The 22,347-nt window shown below is 37.3% G+C and overlaps 1 protein-coding gene across 3 annotated transcripts in view; it reads right to left on the reverse strand.

Annotated features, from left to right (window-relative positions):
* Positions 1 to 3,475: 3,475 nt before the first annotated feature.
* LOC124169758 (sodium/potassium/calcium exchanger Nckx30C-like) overlaps positions 3,476 to 22,347 on the reverse strand; it is a 262,408-nt gene continuing 243,536 nt past the window's right edge. For all 3 annotated transcript variants that reach the window (XM_046548465.1, XM_046548466.1, XM_046548464.1), the window contains 2 exons: positions 17,741 to 17,877; positions 3,476 to 11,003 (listed from right to left, as the gene is read on the reverse strand). In XM_046548465.1, the coding sequence (XP_046404421.1) occupies positions 10,763 to 11,003; positions 17,741 to 17,877 (378 nt within the window). In that variant the 3' untranslated portion in view covers positions 3,476 to 10,762. The remainder of the gene's footprint in view (positions 11,004 to 17,740; positions 17,878 to 22,347) is intronic.

The following is a 22,347-nucleotide window of genomic DNA, read 5'->3' on the forward strand; positions in this document are numbered from 1 at the left end:
AAATCAACGCTCTGCATGCTGAAACCCTTCTCCAAATCTCCAGCTCATCAATCACTGCAGATATTGTTGCTGAGGAAAAGATAACCTTACCCAGTGCCGACAGGGTGGGGAATTGAAAGGACAATCATAGTGACTGTGTAAGCTGCCATTCGGCATGGGCTGGGAGACAGCATGACTGCTTAAGAAGTCATCCACATGGAAAGTGTTAAATTCACAATAGGGCCAATTCCATTTCATTCTATCTATAAATCCTATTCTCTTCCTCCTCCTTTCCAGCCTGCCAATCATTCTTCCCTTAAGCAGGGTTTGTATCATCCCCTCCCTGCTCAATACTTGCTCCATCCAAACTGTATCTCATGTGAAATCATTCTATCTTCACCCACCATGATTCCTCCTCCTTTCTGTCCACTTCACCTCCTCCTCCACACCCACATTATGAATGCTTCTAGCCTCTTCTCATCGTCCACATTTCCACCCTGTAAAACCAGATCACTCTCTACACTCCAGATCGGACTCTTCCCTAACCTTTTCTTTTAGGAGGCAGAATTTAGAGGATGATAAAAAAGTGGCCTGACTGGAGCTCATACCTGGAGCCTCCTAATGTCGTACCAAGTGCCCTTTTCCAGTTTGTTGGGTTCAAACCTTCATAATCAGTAAGGGAAGAACTACAATTCTAGGGTAAGGGTAATAATACGAAAAATCGGCAATATTTCACAAGTTCATCTGTCATTAATTTCATATTTCTCTCAATAAATATTCAATTCAAAATGTTCTCTCAACGCTTATATCATCGTGGTTACTAAGGCGACCTTAAGTGTTGTTGAGAGCGAAAGAGCATACCCTCCGTCCATTTCATCCATTTAAACGATATTGTGTTTTTTTTTCGCTTTTTAAGCAACTTATGGACCCAATACTTGAACACACATGACACAAATATGTTCCAACTCCCCTAATTACGCACTTGATGATTTCAAGCGACAATCGACTCATTAATTATAAGTCTGCACCCCTGAACTACCTGCAATAGATCTGCTGAGCCACTAGCCCTGGGGCACCTATTTTCTAATGCTCCGTTTTGCAATGTTGTTATATTTCCCTAACCAGGGGGGCTCAGGGGACACATGCCCCAAACCAATTACCAGAAAAATATTAACCTATAAAACAAAATTATTCCACTGCACCAATACATTTTAGAAAAACAGCTTCCCGACAACCCATTAATTGTGTAATTTTATGGGCCAAAATGGCATAAAATGTGATTTATAGAGATAAAAATGTTCACATTTCCCCAGAGGAAGGTTCCTCCTCCCTAACCCCAGGGTCGTGCCTCTCCAGGGCCGTGCCGTCCCTGCAATGCCCCTGACCCTAACCTCAACGTACGGACAATGAAGTTAACTTCCATCATTTTGCTCATGAAATATATAGCTAATTTAATGAATGTATGGTTGTCTGATGCATGCAAATTGATGGCAAAATATCAGTATAGGCAACCCGTTTAACACCCATATGGCATTGTAGTGAATGTTACCCTTTGCCATGCAGAAGAGGCTAGCTCTGTAAGTGAAACCGGTTCACCTATTCCAATCTTTGTTACCCTTACGTTGTTGGAGTTCGAGAAATTTCTCCCATAGGTGGTATTTGGGTTACCAATACAAATCTTATGTTTTTAATTCTCAGGCATTGGAAAACCATGCCTTTTGTTAAAACAGCATTTGCGCCTATAGCTGAAAATTAAATTCATAGTTGTTATTGGCAAACGTTACGAAACGTAAATATGTGTATCAAAAGCTGGATTTTCAGAATGTCCTGGACTTGTGGTCTCATCAGCAGATGTATAGCAGGTAGTCGCCTCAAGGGAAAGAATTTAGGGGGGCCCCAAAAAGAACTCCCCCCCTCCTCTTGGCTAAGTGCTTGGACCATTGGAGGTCATCTTTTCGTATGACAGCTTAGTTATAGGAATCACTTCACCTTTACTGTTCTATCTGATTCTGAGTTTAAAGTGGAGCACACAGCTGTGTTTTATGTCAAAATATGTAGGTAATTCCTGGAAATTGGCTGCCCAGACATCAGGGGTGTCATGGTGCCAGAACGCCATTCTGGCACTGGTTAAGAAAAGACATAGGTAATAGCCAAATAACTCTTTTATCAATTTTGGTGCCTCAAAATTTCTAATATTATTCATAATCAAAATAAAAATATTTTTCGATTCGTTTATTCTATATTTGCAGAAATAAAATTTTGCCATGATATCACTGCCTGACATGTAAACATAGCAATCGTCGTTGGGTTTTAAACGAATGTAAAATTTAACTTTTATGAATAATATTATTTTTTTACTTTCTGAGAAAACTAATTGCTATTGTGTTAATACCTCTCAGGAGCTTGGTAGTCTAGTGGTTAGAACAATTGGCTGCTGATGGTAACGTCCTTAGTCCAAATTCTGGGTGAAGCCTACAGACACCCAGACAATACAAACAAAATATTCAATGTACGAGGCAGCTCAAGGAAAAAAACGTCAACCCTGAATGTGTGGCTTACACATGCCTTTGGCCAAGTCTGGAGCGAGCTCTACCCTCAACCAAATCAACCTTCAGGATGAATCATTGAATGAGTGAGTGGGCCTCTTGAACAATGTCTAGTCACCGAGTCATATAATCAACATGATGTTTAAAAAAGATATACATTTTTAAATTTTTTCTCGATTTTTTCCTTCTTGACTGTTAAAAATATGGTATGGGGATAGGTATCGATATGTAGATGTTGAAATCTAAAATATGAGGGAAATTGAAATAAATAAGCTACACGCAAATGTGCACATCGCAAAAATCTTTTCACAACTGTTTGAGTGACCTCACTTTTGACTGCTGAATGCATGGTACATTTTGGAAGTAGGCTCCATTTCATGAGGAAAATGGATTGATTATATTCAAACCATGCTCTGCAAAGAAAACTATACATCATTTTGGAACATCCATATTGGGAGTCCTGCCATTTTTAGGGTCTTTACGAAGTGTGATTCAAGTTTTTGAATGCTTTCTACACTACCATTGATGGTATTGATGGCAGTGCTTTCAGCTATTCGATTCTATTATTTCTTTCTAATCTCCCAATGACTGTCATTGAAACTCCTTGAACGACTATCTTTACTCCATAGAAGGTGAAATCACAACTAAGGGGATGAATTTCAGTAGGTATAGTGTTCGCCACATTCAGGAATACTGCAGAGAATTCACGTTATACTTAGCCACTCTAATTAGGCACAACAAATAGTAAAAAAAATAGACAACTGTATGCAGATATTTTTCTTATCCTGACCTTATAACTTACTCAAGAGTAACTGTGACAAATACACTCCAGTGATGGGAGCACATAAAAATAGAACTTGCTTTCCGGACATGTGTTGATTAAGGACTTTCTCACTCTCATTACAAGCTTCTTCTCAGTCAATTGATATTGATATAAATAAAAATGCACATGTTTTTAAAAATAAAATAATATGATTATACAAAGTTTCACAATTCTCAACATCCACAGGCTTTCAATCACACTTGGCTGCTTACTTTCATCATAACCTTGATAAATTCTCTAAGTTTGTTAAATATATGGATGGATTCTACATGACATATTTATGCTCAAACAAATAACTCACTGTCATTGAAACTCCTTGAAAAATGTTCATGCTTGCACATCACTTCCAAGGAGCACTGTATTTCGTTCCTTAATTTTTTAATCAGTACAGGTCAACATTATGGGCAGTGATTTTTCAAGTTCAGAGGGTTGTTTTAATCATATATTCTGCTTTCTTGTGTTTGCCCATCTTTGAAAGGAATAGTCGTGGATACAGATCAGTTAATAATAGGATGAAATGAGAAATACCCAATCTATGGACAACCCAATCTCAAAGAAATTATATCTACAAATCTGCAACATTATAATGCTTACACAATTCAAATTTTTAAGTGTTTTTATTAGCTGAGCACTCCCACTTTATCCAATGCAACTCGGTATCCATTGCTTTAGTTACCAACTTTTTATGTATTTATTTTGAGTTCCAGTCTTTATAAATTCTATATTTGAATTTATGATAGAATGTCATAACTAAACATATTTTATGGATTAAGTATATGTTTGGCATGGCATCAATATCAGGTTCATTCTTGTATTGATCGCCTTCAAGATATTTTAATTATGAGTAATGTCTGGGTCAAACTTCTGCAATTGCCTTAGAATGACAGATTGAAGAGAAAACGTCATAATGTCTAAGTCTTTCCTGAATGATTTTTAGAGTATAGCTAGAATTATGAGTAATTGAACATATTTTATGGAATACATATGTAGGTTTTTGCATGGCATCAATATCAGGTTAATTCTTGTATTGATTACCTTAAAGATATTTTTATAATAAGTAATGTCTGGGAAAAATTTCTCCAGTTTCCTTGGATTGACAGATTGTAAAGAAGGCATCAAAATGTCTAATATTTCCGGAATAGTATTTGAAGTATAGCGACTAGCAAATATATATACATACTGGATGTCTTAGAGAAGTTTTCGATTATGTGATTATTCAACTTAACAAAACTTGTAACTACTGTTTAAATAATTTTATGAAGTACTGCTTGTATTTTATCAGTGAAAAATTGAGCTACCGCTCCTCTGGATTATGAACAGTGGAGGTCGATGTAGGGTAAAATTATAGATTTTGGCAAGATAATTATTTCACTTTTCATTTTTTTATTTTTAGAATATTTTGTCGGTTTTTGTAACATTAGCAGGTATAATAGATTCAAAACTTACTTCAGAATGCACTTAATTACATTAGTTCCTCTATAAGTTTATAAAATTGTGTTAATGATTTCTCATGGAGAATCAAATTTGAAGCATTTACAGTTCTTTAGGTAAATGTAACTTAAACTGTATTAATGAAAGCTAACTAAACAACAAGGATTGATTAATAATTAAAAAGCCAAATTATTTGAATTTACAAAATTAACTTATTGTACTTGCCTATACAGATAAACATCATAAAATTATTAAAGGGAATCCTGAGGTCAAAGGAATGTTCAGTGAATTCAGATAGAGAAAATAAATGACTAATCAATGAACAAAAAGTTTTGCTTAAGTCATCACCTATAAAACAAGGTAAATCAATGGGGTCGTTCACTGGGACATGATATCTTAGTTCAGCAATAGAATTCGGTATATAGACGAGAAAGATAGATTACAATGAAAAAAATCTTCCTCTTTCTATCATAGTTTAAATAAGAAAAAATCTTAAAATTTTCGCCCAATTTGCATGAGTTGGTGACGTCAATACCCAATGAAAACACTTTCAATCGTGATGAGCTCAAGATGACCTCACTTGTGACTCCTCAGAATGGTCCCAGGCCATGACCTTATTTCTGAACTCTTTTACCAAAAATTGGAACTCAGAATATTCGTGTGTAGTATTTTTGCATACATATATGCATCTTGAAGTGTGGAAAAGAAAATACACTTGTCATGTTCCACATCGACACTTTGTTTCCAACCATGGTTTCAACATGAAAATGTCATCATCAAGGTATATTCTTGGCTACTGATAGGCATTTCCTAGACAATGGCAAACAACTGTCAATACCATGGTCAGAAATAAAGTACTAGTGTGGAACATGACATGTGAATTTTCATTTCCTATTTTGTGGTTCCACACGGTAAAACTGCAAGCGTTAAAATCATTGTTGGGTCATTTCAGGTTTCATGAATTTGGCATGATGTTTTATTGGTCATCCTGGCATCACAATGAGTTCAACCTGACTTTGTGTTCTCCTTGGGTGGAATTGCGGTTCTTTACTCAATCAAAGGAAACATTTCACTGATGGAAGGATTTGTTTTTGAGTGTCCACACAAATCCCATGCCTAAGACCGAGGTGTAGCTGGGATGTGGTGGAATGATAGGCATGATTTCAAGACGTCATCAACTCTTCTGCAAAAGGGTTAAGACTTGATTTTTTTGCAGCGAATATCTTGAGAAGAAGGCGTCTGATCTAAATATGTAAAAAATACTGGTCTCTTAATAGAGAGTTGCTTCAGGCTTGATCTGGTGGAATTCTTACATATTAGTAAATTAAAAGTAACTGGCAATTTCCACAAATACTTCAATTTTTCTTCACGACTGGTTTCAACACATTCTGTTTTATCTTCATGTGTTACATGTTACCTGAAGGTGTTGCAAAATGTATTAAAACCAGCCATGATGTAAAATTGAAGTGTTGGTGGAAAATTACTGGTAACTTTAATTTACTAATTGGTCTCTTTATTTTTCTAACTATTATAATCAACAATAAAAGAAAATTGGTGAACGATCCCATTCCGCGCTCCTTTTTTCATTGGATTTCAATTTAAGGTAGATAACCTGGCATTTATTTTTCAGCTGCTCTAGACCCAGTCAGAACAATGTCCATCTCTTGAATGCTTTAGAATTAACCCTTCAGCTGCGGCGGCTGGAGCGCAAGTCTTCCGCTATGCACGGGGAAATTTGCCTAGGAGGCCAAAGGCTTTTCTCTTCATAAAGGGGCAGAGAGGAGGAAGATCCTCCTCCCGCACGTGTACGAAGGGTCTTAGGGAAGGACCCCATCCATTAAGGAACGAATTAGTGAAACTTAAGATAGTTTGGTGAAATTATTTCATCGGTCAAAATCTATTAAACAAATGTTATATGAATTTTGATCATAATTCTTGGTTTAATTCAATATTGAATACCAAGGAAATTGGTTGATATTTACTTGCTCTTTTATGTAGCTTACTTCTCGCATCCAGTTTACAGAGCACATTTAGAGGAAAATGGAAAGACAGGCTAGTATCGCAAGAGTATGAGACTGCTAGAATGCAAGGGAGGGACTAGTTTGGGTGAAAAGAGAGGGTTCCCAATTGTACTATTCATGGAAGAAAGAGTTTGAACCATCAAGATAAGAAAGGTGTGGTAGAGAAGGTCAGAAGAGATGGCCATATGTCCTTGTACATTGTTTCCCGCAGCCACTAGTACACTCATGCATGTACGCTTCCCACAGCTGAATGGTTAAGTGACTATGAGAGGAATGCATGAGCATTAGTTTTTCACTTATAGATGAGATACCCCCATTCATCGCTTTGAAGCCAAACATTACTATCGTTCACGGACACAATTCCTCGTACATGCTTTCTCACTGAACATGCGCCTTTGTCCCAGGGGAGGGGAGGGGGTGAGGGGGTTTTGTCATCCCCAACCAAGTGTGCGTGAGTGTGAATTGATTGTTAGGTGAGGGGTAAGGGAGGGAGGGGGGGGTGAATGCTGATCTCACAACCGAAGCACACACGCACATGCCCGCCAAGACTCACACAAGCCTTGCATACTTATATCTCCGTATCCCAGCCTCTTTTGAAGCAGCTACATCGGAGTAAAAGGAAACTCCAACCCAAATACCAACCAACTAATTCTGATTCAAGATAGAGAGAAAGAGTTAAGTACAGACAAAGAAATATTTTAGTGTTTTCATCAAAATGAAAGTATGGATAATAAGTGAAGGAATATTCTGACACAAGTTGCAGTGCAAGCTGTTGCTATGCTATCTTTTTTTTGCCAGGTAAACTCAGCAAAACGAAGGGCATTGGGGCCTTTTTCCCATGTGGCTAATAATAATAATTTCATTAATGTTGGATGTATTAATGAGTGAAAGGTGACCAATGAAACAATGTCAAGGTATATATGTTACAAAGTTATACATATAATACAATACCTAGATGAAACCAGTCAATATGAGACATAAAAACAAACATTTCTTTAAAATTCAGGCAGGTTTCAACTATTTATCTATGGCAACATATCTCATGTTAGTATATATTGGTTGTGTGAGTTTGTGTGTGCTTGAATGTGTGTGTCTCGTGTGAATGTCAGTGTATATTGTCTGAAAAAATATAACAAACCATGTACAACATGGTCTCATAGTAACAATCTACATAATTTTCAAGTACCAGGATAACAAACAAACTCCTGATGCTCCCCTCGTAAATTTGTAACAAACGTTCACACAAAAAGGTAAATGGTGTACATATTAGACACTTGAAATGGAACATGACTGTTGTAAATACTAGTACTCCCACTTGTGCCTACTGCCTGCCTGTACTTGAACAAGTGAAATAGTGCAATTTGCAAAGTTAGCACATTTTAATACCTCAACAGGAGCAATATGGGCTATTATTCATGTCCTAGGCTAATTGGTATCATACCATTGCTTCAAGTTGTTATACACAAAAGAATGTTCAAATTCTTTAAAAGCCTGAGTCACAAATTTACTGCTAACACTCTCTATTATCATTTCCATCTAGTCTAAAAGAGCAAATGTATTGTACCACCAGGATGGTCTAAATTAATAAGTGAGTGTAGTTTATTAAATGTTTTTAATATGCATATATGTGTATATATGAGTTTATTCTTAATGGTTGAGAAAAAATGGATGCATCACCTAGGTATCCAAAATATATAAGAGGGAAAAGAAATCGTCACAACGCCTCCTCCTCTGTCAGAACCTCATCGACACTTCCCTCCGCTGCTTTCCTTCTCCTTTGTCCTTGTAGCCCACTCAATACATTCTTGACACCAGCATGTGTAGAAAAACCACATGGCTGTACCAACGTACTATATCACTTCGCATTCATCCTCCATGAACCAGGCTCATGCTTCATGCTTTCCCATGGACCAAGAGAGCAGAGGGTCTATTAGTTAGAACCTTCTTCTGGCACCTTCTGGCATATGTGTACTTTCTCCTGTCCAATATTCACTTCTTCTTTTCTAATTTAGTAGCCCAGGTTAATCCACTAATAGCCCTAAAACAACACTGCCACATTATACTTCACAGATAATAAAAAACAAGATCAATAAATGTACATACATTCTAGGCACTTAGATAACATTGTAAGCTTTCTTCCATACATCCTTCCTTATTTTTTCGTTTTTACATGATAATAACCAAAATTAAAAATGTTTATCCTCTACAAGAGTGAATCTATATCACTTTCCGAGACGAATTTCACTTATTGTTGAATGAACCATTAAACAATTGTGTGGCTCAAATGCTTCTAGCCCTGCACAGCATCAGCATTTGCGCCTTTGTTTCATCACATTGGCAGGTTCCACGGAGCGCACCAGCCGCTATACAGGCATGCAACAACTGCCCACAACAACAAAGGGTGAAGACTTTTTATATCTGCTTACAAACACTGGATTATTGCTTTAAAATTTCCTTAGGTTTTAATTCAGAAGCATAAACTTCACCTTTGAACTTAAAACACTGAATGAGATAACAACGATATGCATACATGATATGGAAGCAATTTTTTTAAAGAGAAAGATGGGTGTGTGTGTGTTTTTTGTGAATGTATGATTAAGAAAGGTGCAATGGACAAAAGAGACAAAAAGAGAGTCAAGTTAAAGTATTAATCCATCTTCTGTAACAGGCCTTGCAATCTAATTTTGCCAGACATAATTCAATAGACAGCTTTGTGCGTACCTCATTACTCAAGCTATTTAAAGATTCCATATGCAAAAGTTGGAAATAGTTAGAATATGAGGAATTACATTATTCCAAATTGAACCTGAAAGGAGTTCGAATTTGGTGAATGGATTAAAGTTTTAAAGCATTCTTCATCGTAAAAGTTTTTTCTAACATAGATGCTCCTAATTGAAGTTTATATTGCTCTTTGATGAGAAATTTCAAATACACTTCAAACCTTTTAATATGCACACACACATTAGAGAGAACAAGAATTCAAAACGCAACCCTAGATTGTATCTCTCAATAACAACGAATGTTTTTAAATAAAATATATGTGTTTAAGTATATATGGAGGTGTATACATAATTTGTGGGGTAAATAAGTCATACATATGATCTCCTTTATATATTTTAAATATCTAGTAAAATAGCGACTATACCCTTATGAATTTTATGTACACATTTGCACTTTCCTACGTTGTAGCTTTATTTTGTATTTATGTTTTATGTTCTAGTTTTATACAATTTATGAATGCAAATTTATTCCATTACCACAAGCCAAAAGTCTGTGACCATCCTGTTTTTTTTTATTATTTTTGCATCCAAAGATTTGAATAAACTATGGTTTCACACTTCAGGCCTGGGAATTCTGTCAACAAGTATAAACATACTGTAATATATTCAAGAAACTGGAAATAACTTCAACAAATCTGACTTCATTTTGACATCATGAAGCTATTAACATGATAAAAGGTTGTATGGTTATTTGAGCTATGCTTCCCCATATTTAACTGTAATATGAGGATCGTTTTGGAAGCATTGCATCCCGTCTCCATTCTCATTCAACCAAATCATCTTACATAAGCCAACAGTTGTGTATAGAAAATATGAGTCCAACCACCAAATTTTCACAAGTGGGAAAGTAGTGCATGGATCATCATTATCCATCCATACCGCTGCCAAGTGTGAATGTGTGTTGTGTTTGCGTGTGTATGTGTTTTTTTCAGTGTGTTTTAAGTGTACGTCAATCCCAAAGATTATTATTCAGTGGTTGCACTTAAGACATTTCATAAATTCACTTTAGAACTATATGTGTTTCCCATTTCACAGCACCATAACTGGAAACAATGCTTGCACAGCAAGTGTCCTTGATTCTATCGCATATATACACACATATACATATACAATTCTTACAGAATAACTTCAGCCATCGCCCCGGGCAAACCCTCAAATGCTTACATTGAGTGTATAAGCAGACTACACCGGGCATGTAATAACTTGGTACTCGAACATGAGGGAAACTGCGACAAAGACAAAGTAGAGGAGAAACATGGTGAGTCCAAGCCCCTTGTTCATTTTCCAGCGGAAGCAGGCGATGGACATGATGACAAAGAGCAGCATCATGAACAGGATGACAATGGAGCACACCATCCCGACGCTGTTCACCTCGACGGGCTGACCATAAATGATGCCGTACAACAGCCAAGGCACAGGTAACCTGCAATCATTAATAAGCATTAATGAGGTCAGATTTTTCTAACACATATGCTCTTAACTGAAGTTCATATTGCTCTCTGAAGAGAATTTTAAAATAAATTACCCATGGGAAGGCATATATCCAGGCTTTAGGGGCTTCCGACCCCCTGAATTTTTTCCCTAGCAGAAAATACCCGCAAAACGTCTACTGAAAAGACCACTAGCCCAGGGACATCTCTAACACTCCATTTTTTGATATAGTACCACTTCATAATTCCTCTCAATAACTAATTATGAATTTAATTCTCAGCATTACACGAACGATTCATATAGGCAACTTAATTCAATGTTTGGTTTTCCGATGTATGCAAATTGACAACAAAACATAAGTATAGGCAACCCATACACCTTAGCAACCTCCTAAAGAATATAAGTATATAGGAACTAGCCACGGTGATATTGTTACGGGTGTCACATGCAATGCACAAAGGGTGATCCAGGTTTGAATCCTGGTCAACGGGAATGATTTTTTCTCTGTGGTTTTTTTGCACAATTTGTGCATTGCCGGTGACACCCGTTAAAGTTATCACCGCGGCCAGTCCCGGTATATCTAAATCAGTCAAGAGCGACTGCCTGTATGTGGTCAAAGTTCAGGCTTTGCTCTCCGGCTATGGCGCTGCGTGCACAATTTGAACTGCTCGTGGCATCATATGCTCAGCAGTCCATACCACCTTGTCCGGTATAGTCCACAAATTTCCACAGAGGATAAAGATGCCTTGGTAGCTCAACTGGCTAAAGCACTCGACTGGAAATCGGGGGATCCAGTTTTGAATCCCGGTCAAGGCAAATGATTTTTTTCCCTATGGATTTTTTGCTCTCCTGAAGAAAATTACTGGCTATGTGCCTGCTATGAATTTAGTTAACCCAAGGGACCATACCATGAGTACCCATCCTCCATGTTAACTGGGGCCCCCCCATACTTTAAGTGGGGGTTTTTCTCCCCATATTCTTTTTCTTTAAATTTCACAAAAATTAATTAAGCCTAATTTCTAATTAAATTTTATATAATACTGAAAGGGATGCCTAATGCTGTGTGAAGTGTGGCTGCCACAATTTTGATTCGTCAATTTTTTCAGGGGGTCCAATAGGAGCCAATAATAATAGGACTAATTCCTACCCAACCCAGCCTTTGGTTTTAGTCAGTGATTGAATGTTTACTAGCCGATTAACACAATAATTTATATTTGTATGAGTAAGAGAGCAGGTGAATGTTTAGATTGCATGATGCAAATGCATACACTGGATTTTATGAGGGCTCTCTAATAAAAGGAAACTTGAATGTGACCAAGGTAGCATTAAGTATTTCATAAGCTCATTTTTGGCCATTTTTAAAGCCTTTCTCCCCCATGAAAGATAAAAGAAGCATTTGCCAAACCCCTCCCTCAACCTACTAGTTTATGAAAGAGTTTTCAAATTTTTATAAGAATTCTTTTTATACAAAGATAACAAAATATTTAAAGTATTTCATTAGGAATATCAAGCTATTATCACAAAAAAATTACATCCTAACCCTCGCTCACATACTAGATAATGAAAATGCAGAAGATTTAAAGAAGTATTTCACTGTTCTTTCTCTTTGAAAAGATGCATAAGAAAGTATGACCGATCAGCGAAAATAAACTCAATTTTCCCTCTGCCTCTCATTCTTGGAGTGACACTTAAATCAGTGAAATTTGTGCCAAAGGATCACAGTGGGTCTTCTATTTTTCTGTTGGAAACAGGCTGTGATGGCATAGCTACAATAATTCCACAAATACCGTATATATCTGATTGTAGTCCCTCCTTTTTTTTCAAAAATGCCAGTAGTAAAAGTAATTCATTATATTCCTACGCATTTTTAATTTTTTTTCCCAAAACTGAGCCTTAAAATTAGGGGTGGGGGGAGGGACTATATTCAGAGAGATACTATTCCAGTCCTCCCAAAGGAAAAAGGACTGGGTCGCTACACTGCTACATAACACTGATGGCTGCATATCCTCAAGGATAAGAGGTTGCCCTTTAGGCAAATATGTTAATGAAGCCCGATTATAAATCATTCACATCACAAAACTAAAACGTGAACAACCAAAAATACAGCCAGCGTCAGGCACAGAGCCAGGAGGGCGGGTCATGGTGACTTCAGCCCTGCAAAATGTTTTCCTTTGCTGCCACTACCCTCAATACAACTATGTACTGAGGAGACACTAGTCCAGGGGCATTTATCCTCTCTACATTTTTGACACTGTTGTTAATTTTCATAATGTTTGCCATAAAAAAAACAATGAATTTTACTTTTATCACTATTCAAATGAAATATGTAGCTGACTTAATAAAATATGTTTTAACAAAGCATGCATATTGACAACAAAATATCAGTATACACATTACCTGCATTACACCCAAGCACCTTCTAAGATGTCAGAGATTTATAAATAAATTAAAGTACCAAAACAATATCTACATATTTAAAAAAATCTTTTGTAGTATTCTACATCACTTACATATTACAGCGTTGCTTACTACTGATAAATATTGTTCCTTAAAACACATAAAATAATATAAATGTAGTTTACTCACACTTCTTAGGCATAAATGCTAAACATTAACCTTATCTTGCACTTTTTGACAAAATTAATATGTTCTACCCTTAACCCTTTCGCGCCGAATGCCACACCTGTGCGGCGAGGATTTTTTTCCATAAACAACGAATGCCACACCAGTGCGGCGTTAATTTTCCTAACCTAAGCAACGAATGCCACGCCTGTGCGGCACAGGTCGAAAAAAGTGACCGTGGCTGACACAATAGACCCACGGACGCGGTCGACCCTCGTGATCCGCCTTAGCGCGAGCCCAGTCCCATCTTCGGCCGCTCAGGTCGACCCTTTCTTATCCTCTCCATGCGGTGAACTACTGTTATTTGCAGTGTGCTTTCCAAAACTATATTTGTTACTTACTTTTCATATCTATCGCTATAAATGAAATCATCTTTTTTTGCTGACCACATGGAAATTTCAAACAAAATTCTAACGTTAATATGAACGAAGTTATAGACTTACTAGTAAATATACTAAATCCGTCTATATCAACGTTAGAACTTCGTTTAAAATTTCTACACAATCAGAAAAGAAACACAAAATTCATTTTGAATGTAAAAAATCGATGCGAACAACAAATATTTGCATATATTTTGCACTAATATTTTAGCCAGTTGACCGCGGACTCGTCCTAGGAAGGGGCTTTTAATCCCTCTAGGGTCTGGGACAGAGGCCGAGGAAAGGGATCGGCCCCCACTGAGTTGGGTCCAAAAATGGTTAGGGAGGGAACCACTGCCTTCAGTCGACGCGAAAAAGCTTCGTACAGGGGAGTAAAGAAAACTTTCAAGAGACTCGTATTGAGGAAGAATTTCCCTCAACCAAGGTCCGGCGCGAAAGGGTTAATCAGTAAATGTAAAACATTATTTAATAAAATTATTGGATTTAATTAAAACTTAAAGATGGGTTTAAGCTGCTTTAAATAATTCTTGATTGAAGACAGTTGGCTAGAAACAAGACCTAAGAGAGTACACAATATGCCTACTCCATACGATGCGAAACATTTGTGTCAGCAGATTACTATATAGCAGCACTGAACTGTAAGGATTGATTAACATGTAAATAGTTTGATGCAGTTAGGATTTTTACGTAATTCAACTGGGAAAAATACTTGAGTAAAGGTTGGACAAGAAATGCACTTGTAACTGATAACTTCAGGCTTTACTTTGTGAAACCTCTCCATATTGGATGTAAAAAAATAGAACTTTGTAAGGTTCATTATTATAAAAATATGCCGTACTTTGGGATGAATTTTATGTAATCTATAATCAGGTGGTTTAGTTTTGCTGCTAGTTTAGGTGTAGGTGAAGGAGTACTTGAGATCACTGGCTGGATTGGGAAGTTAGCTTTGTATTATTTGATCAAACCATACAACCGGGGTGGGAGGGTTTTTTTTTGCAATAACCAACTCTTTTCTTTGGAGCTGAACAGTCCGTTGCTCCTGTGGATCACATCATGGGTTTCCTTTTGGAATGAACTCGTGGGATCTTTGCGTAGAAGTTTGAATTTGTTGTCTCTAATGAAATCAAGACACTTATCAATATAATCATTTATATCCAATATCACAATGGAGTTCCCTTTATCTGATTTTGTGATCGCTAGGTTTTCACTTTTTACTGAGTTTACTATGTTGTGAATGGTGGAGGAGGAAGTTACATTGTTGTGGTGAGGGGTATTGGTGGTTGTGAGAATGTTTTTCCTAATTTTATCTGCCACATAGTCGTAATAAATGATAGTGAACCTCGCAAATTTGTATTTTTTTTACTTACAAAATGCACTGGTATTCATGCTGGGTAAACCCACTTTCATCATAGAACTGAGAGAGTCATAAAACCGCCTTTCATTAGGTTCTACTGGATACAGTATAAATGTTTTAACTATACCACTTTTGATATTTTTAGTCTCTCAGATTACTCCACTGCACACTATATCTAATCAAAAATATCGCTTGCTCATCTTATTGAACAGAATTAAAATCTCATGAGCCTAGCATTTGGTGATAACATTAGCCCTTTGAGTGGCATGCAGAAATAACTCATTTCATTCAAATATTCTGAGGTCATTTCACAGAGAAGAGCAGATCTCTTGATAAGTATCTCTAAAACTTTATTGTTCCTTGTAATTTTCCGAAAATGTAACTGCATATCCAAAAATGTAAAATAAGAGGTAGCCTGAGGTTGAAAAAATGAATTAGGAATGAAATTCGAATAAATTTATTAACCCTTTCGTGCCGAATGCCACACCTGTGCGGCGAGGATTTTCTTCCATAAACAACGAATGCCACAACTGTGCGGCGTTAATTTTCCTAACCTAAGCAACGAATGCCACGCCTGGACGGCACAGGTAGAAAAAAGTGACCGTGGCGGACACAATAGACCCACGGACGCGGTCGCCCCTCACGATCCGCCTTAGCGCGAGCCCAGTCCCATCTTCGGCCGCTCAGGTCGACCCTTTCTTATCCTCTCCATGCGGTCAACTACTGTTATTTGCAGTTTGTTTTCCAAAACTATATTTGTTGCTTACTTTTGATATTTATTGCTATAAATGGATTCATCTTTTTTTGCTGACCACATGGAAATTTCAATCAAAATTCTAACGTTAATATCAGCGGAGTTATAGACCAACTAGTAAATATACTAAATCCGTCTATATCAACGTTAGAACTTCGTTTAAAATTTCTGCACGCTCAGTAAAAAAACACAAAATTAATTTTAAATGTAAAAAATCGATGCGAGCAACAAATATTTGCATATATTTTGCATTAATATTTTAGCCAGTTGACCGCGGACTCGTCCTAGGAAGGGGCTTTTAATCCCTCAAGGGCCTGGGACAGAGGCTTAGGAAAGGGATCGGCGCCCCACTGAGTTGGGTCTAAAAATGGTTAGGGAGGGAACCACTACCTTCAGTCGATGCGAAAAAGCTTCGTACAGTGGAGTAAAGAAAACTTTCAAGAGACTCGTATTGAGGAAGAATTTCCCTCAACGAAGGTCCGGCGCGAAAGGGTTAAGGTTGACAATTGAAAAAAATAGATTTGCTCATGGCAATGCTAGGACTCACATAATCAAATCTCATGCAATAAATATATTGCCTAAATGCAATTGTGATACGTGATTTACACTATACATATATGTACCGTATATGTCTGAAAATAGTCCCCCCTTTTTTTCCAAAAATGCCCATGTTAAAAGTAAAGGGAAGGACAATATTCAAACACATTTTTTTAACTTTTCCCAAAACTGAAGCCTCAAAATTAGGGGGGGGAGGGGACTATATTCAGAGGGGGACTATATGCAGAGAAATATGGTAATAGAAAAAGGACAAGGACAACGGTGCTGTGGTAGATGGAAAAAAGCCAGAAATCAGAGGGTAAAAATGCGGCCTGACTGGGACTCGAACCCAGAACCTCCTGGCTGGCAGCCTGGTGCTCTACCAGTTGCGCTACCAGGACGTTTAGATTTACCATGATTTTGGTGGGGGGTTTATGCACAGAAAACTCCCTTTGCTTTGGCCCACAAGAGTAACCAATAGATGACACTGGGGCAGCTCACCACTCACCAACAGAAGAAAAGGACGAGGACACAAGGATGAAAGGAAAGATACACACACGATAGCAGGGAAGAGACAGGAACATGCATTTTGGGGCACGCTGAGCCCAAGTGAAATAAGCCAATATGGCTGATACACTACTTCATTCATTCACTCGGCGCCTTAAGCGCTAACATACAAATAAATTCACAAGTAAGAAAGGGATAGGAACATATAATGGTAAAAGGATGAGGACAACGGTGTTGTGGTAGATGGAAAAAAGCCAGAAATCAGAGGGTAAAAGTGCAGCCTGACTGAGACTCAAACCCAGAACCTCCTGGTTGCTGGCCAGGTGCTCTACCAGTTGCACTACCAGGACACTTAGATTTACCATTATTTTGGCAGGGTATTTATGCACAGGAAACTCCCTTTGCTTTGGCCCACCAGAGTAACCAATAGATAGCACTGGGGCAGCTTACCACTCACCATCAGAAGAAATAGACGAGGACACATGGATGAAAGGAAAGATACACACTCACATGACAGCGGGACCTGAGTACCTTCCCTCATTTAACCCTGTGAGATGTGAGAATTTTCAACTTACCCAACGGTGACGTCGAAGATGTTGCTCCCAACTGAAGACGAGACAGCCATATCCCCAAAACCTTTCCGCGCCACGATCACGCTCGTTATAAGGTCCGGGATGGAAGTACCAGCTGCCAAGAAGGTAAGGCCCATCACCTGTGAGAGGAAGAAATATTAATGCATTGTTCCATCAATACCATCTCTAGGCATTACCCCTTTGAACATTTTGCCCAATCACCTGGGAGGAAAGTTATGGTACTAATATTTTCTTGGAAGCAATAAAAAGTTAATATTTGGAGTACAAAATCCTAAAATTTTACAGAGATACGTAGCCTAATGGAATATATTGAATATAAATCATGTACATATTGACTTGCGTGGCAAAAAATGAACGCTTAATAATATATATCTCAGAGGAGAACTTTGAAGTTGTAGTATGAGGTCCAAAAATTGTTGTTAAAGAAAAATCCACTATTTTGGTTTACCAGTATTTGATTCATCCCCTCCTTGAGCTATTGGCAACAATCGGTCAGAAGCCTTAGCCCTTATGTACATAAGTAAATTATGTCACTAACTTGTGATGAGCGTCGCAGCAGTGCTCTGCTACTCCTTGGCCTTTTGTATGGACCTAGCGTGTTTCATTGTTGTTTTAATTAGGTATTGTGAGCGATTCCTGACCTCAATAATAGGTTCTACCAGAACGGGTAAATGAGGCATTTTCTTAAGGACTCTCTGATAATAAAGGACTTCATGGACCAAAATGAATGAAATTTGTTTGTGAACTTGTTGTACAGACTTACAGAGAGAAGTTGGCCATATACTGAAAACACAGTTAGTTTTGTATTTCACAGCTGTTGGCCTTGTGTTTGCTATTCATAAAGTTTTAAATTAATTAATAAACTATTCTGTTACATTGTTCATGTAGAAAATACAGTGGAACTTGGTTATAACGGTATCGGCTGTAACGTCAACTCGTCAATGTCACTGTGTCATTGGTTATGTATAAATATGTAATTTGGTTAAGGTGGTACAAGTGGTACGCCGAATAAAGATGGCGGTTTGAGAAGTTTCCATAGATCGTTCGTATTATTGCCACATACTTGTTCTATTCCCAATTGTCTTGAACCTATGTGTTCAGTTATGGTCTGGGCACCACCAAATATAAGTTTAAACATGGCGCAGTCGTTAGACAAGTTGGGAGGAATAAATAAGTATTAGTAAGTAACTGGTGTAATAGTCAAATATATCATCATGGACGCGTTGTTGGCATCGTCGGTGAAACTTCCACCAGATCTCGACCTCCAGGGTGCCAATGCTGCTACTAAATTTCCTGCGTGGTTGGATGCATTTGAAGATTACTTGATTGCCATCGGACATGATGAATCGCATGATAAAGTCAAACTATCACTGTTGCGAAATATTATGGGGGAGGAAGCCCGCAGTGTTCTGTCAACGATCCCAATGACTGGCGAGGAACGCAAATCTTATGAAAATGTGACCAAAAGACTTGGTGAATATGTGAAGCCACGGACGAATGAGTGTTACGAACGATACTTGTTTATGGATCGGAAGCAAAATGAAGGTGAGACTTTTGGCCAGTTTATGACAGCATGCAGGAAGTTAATTAAATCTTGCAATTATAACGATACAACGGATGAAGAAACCGTTGAGGAGAAAATTTTGAGGGATAAAATAGTGCATGGTATTAGGGATAAAGTTATCCGTGAAGGTCTGTTAAGAGTTGATAACTTAACATTGAGGAAGGCAGAAACTTATTGTCGAGCGACGGAACAGAGCAGACAACAGGCAAACAAGATGGAAGAAATAGGCGACACAGCAGGTACAGTAGTGGATGCTGTAAAAACCAGACACAGGCAAACCAATTCAAAACCCCAAGGTAAAGTGTTTCAGAAGAAAATATTTAAATGTACACGATGTCAAACAGAACATGGTATTCGTCAATGTCCAGCTTACGGGAAGACATGTCGAAAGTGTGGGTTGAAAAATCACTTTGCCGTCTCGTGTAAGGTAAAAGCTGTGAAAAGTGTAGAAAAAGACGATGAGAATGAATCTGATTCGTCTCTATTATTTTGTGAAAATGTGAATGTTGTTTATAATGTGACAAAGGGTGATCAAAGTGTGAAAAGTGTTGAAAGTATTACTCAAAATGTTACCGAGTGGTTTGCTATACTAAATGTGGAAGGTAAGAAAGTGAAGATGAAGCTAGACCCAGGATCGGAAGTAAATGTAATGCCTTTGTGTATTTTGGAGAAACTTGATAAACCAGTAAGCTTACGTAAAACAAATGTCCAGTTAGAAGGTTTTGATGGTAGTAAGAAAAAACCTTTGGGTGTTGTAAATTTATGTTGCAAATCAACTAACAATCAGTCATGTCTTGATTTTATGATTGTTGAGTGGAAATGTAAAGTTTTATTGGGTTTACCAGGGTGTTGTGCGTTAAATCTTGTTCAAAGGGTTACTCAAACTAATGAAAAAGTGCACCAAATCAAAGCTCAGAAAACAAAAGTGCCAGATATGTTAAATTTTAGTGCTGAAAGTAAATTTATTTCAGAGAACAAAGAAGTATTCCAAGGTCATGGGCAATTTCCGGACAAGTGTTCACTAAGTATCAGAGACAAGGTAGGAGAAATATTGTATCCTCCATCCAGAGTCCCGCATGCCCTCATGGATCAGTTTAAGTGTGAATTGGATCGATTGGAAAAAAGAGGTGCTATTTGCAAAGTTGAAAACATGAGTGATAATGCATGTGTTAATAGAATTGTCTTGATTGAGAAATCAAACAAGAAGTTGAGACTATTTTTGGATCCGTCAGATCTAAATAAAATTATTGTTAGAAAACCTTTGATTCCATACAAATTGGAGGATATTTGCATGAAATGTAGAGGGAAAAAAATTTTTACAACCCTTGATCTGTCAGAAGGGTTTCATCAATTACTATTAGATGTTGAATCATCTTGGTTATGTTGTTTTGCTACACCGTTTGGTGTTTATCGTTACAAAGTGTTACCTTATGGGTTAAGTAACTCAGGTGATTTATTTGATGAGAAAGTGTTAAAATATTTTGGTAGCATACCTAATGTCATTGTGTGTAGAGATGATTTGCTTATCATGGGAAGGTCTGATGAGGAACATGATCAAGCCCTACAAAATGTGATCAATACTGCCAAAATGGTTAATGCCAAATTTAATGGAGACAAAATGCAATTTAAGAAATCTAAGGTCAAATTTATGGGACAAATAATTTCTGAACAAGGGATGCAAATTGATCCTCAAAGAGTAGATGCCCTAAAGTCACTTAAGAGTCCAAAAAATAAGAAAGAGTTGCAAAGACTGTTAGGCTCATTTAATTATGTAAGACGGTATGTACCAGATATGAATCAGGTCATGAAACCATTATTTCATTTATTGAAGGAGAATGTTGAATTTAAATGGTTGCCTAATCATGATAAGGTCCTTGACAATCTTAAAGATAAAATTTCACAAGCATCATCCTTAGTTCCCTTTGATCCATGTAAGCCAATAATTATGCAATGTGATGCATCTAAGGATGGACTAGGATGTTGTCTCTTTATTAAATGTGGAAATGAGAATAAATTAGTAGCATGTGTTTCAAGAACAATGAGTGACTGTGAAGTGAATTACAGTCAATGTGAAAAGGAATTACTTAGTATTTATTATGGAGTAAAGAAATTCCATGAATTCATTTATGGTCTACATGTTACGGTTCAAACAGATCATAAACCTTTGTTATCTGTGATGAAAAAACCAATTTGTAAGATCGGTTCAGTAAGGTTACAAAGACTCAGGCTGAAGTTACTGAAATATGATCTTGAATTAACCTATGTTCCGGGTAAATATTTGCACTTCGCAGATATGTTATCACGAGCTACTCATGACAAACCCGAAATTGACCCTGAAATGTTGGAAATGGTTCATTCAATTAGCAAACACCTTCCAATGTCAGATGAACGTCAACGTTCATTTCGACTAGCTACGTCCAAAGATCCAACGTTAATGTTGATCTCTAAATATTGCCGGGAGGGTTGGCCCAAAAATGAGAAGGTTGGTAATGAGTGTAAACCTTATTACAACAAACAATGTGATATATTTGTAGAAGCAGGAATGCTCTATCTTGGTGATAAAATCATTGTTCCTAAATCAATGAGGCAATATGTATTGGATATTGTACACAAGGGACATACAGGGGTAAATAAAAGTATTGCCAAAGCAAACCAATTATTTTGGTGGCCTGGCATGTCAAGTCAGATTGCTGAGTATATTCAGAAATGCAGACCCTGTGAAAAGTTTAGGCCATTTAAAACCAAAGAGAAATTGACCCCTCACTCTGTGCCTAAATTTAGATTTGAAAAGGTAGGAGCAGATTTATTTCAATTTGGGAACAAGTCTTTTTTAGTCATTGTTGATTATTTTTCACAATGGTTAGAAGTATCTATTATCCCAGATAAGTCAGCACATTCAGTAATAAATGCTATGCAACAAATATTCAAATGGACAGGTTTTCCAAAGACTGTTATAGCTGACAATGTACCTTTCATGTCACAATTGTGTCAAAGTTATTTCCAAGAAAGAGATATTACTCTTAGA

Source organism: Ischnura elegans, chromosome 12, assembly GCF_921293095.1.
Source record: "Ischnura elegans chromosome 12, ioIscEleg1.1, whole genome shotgun sequence".
NCBI classification, from domain to species: Eukaryota; Metazoa; Arthropoda; class Insecta; order Odonata; family Coenagrionidae; genus Ischnura; species Ischnura elegans.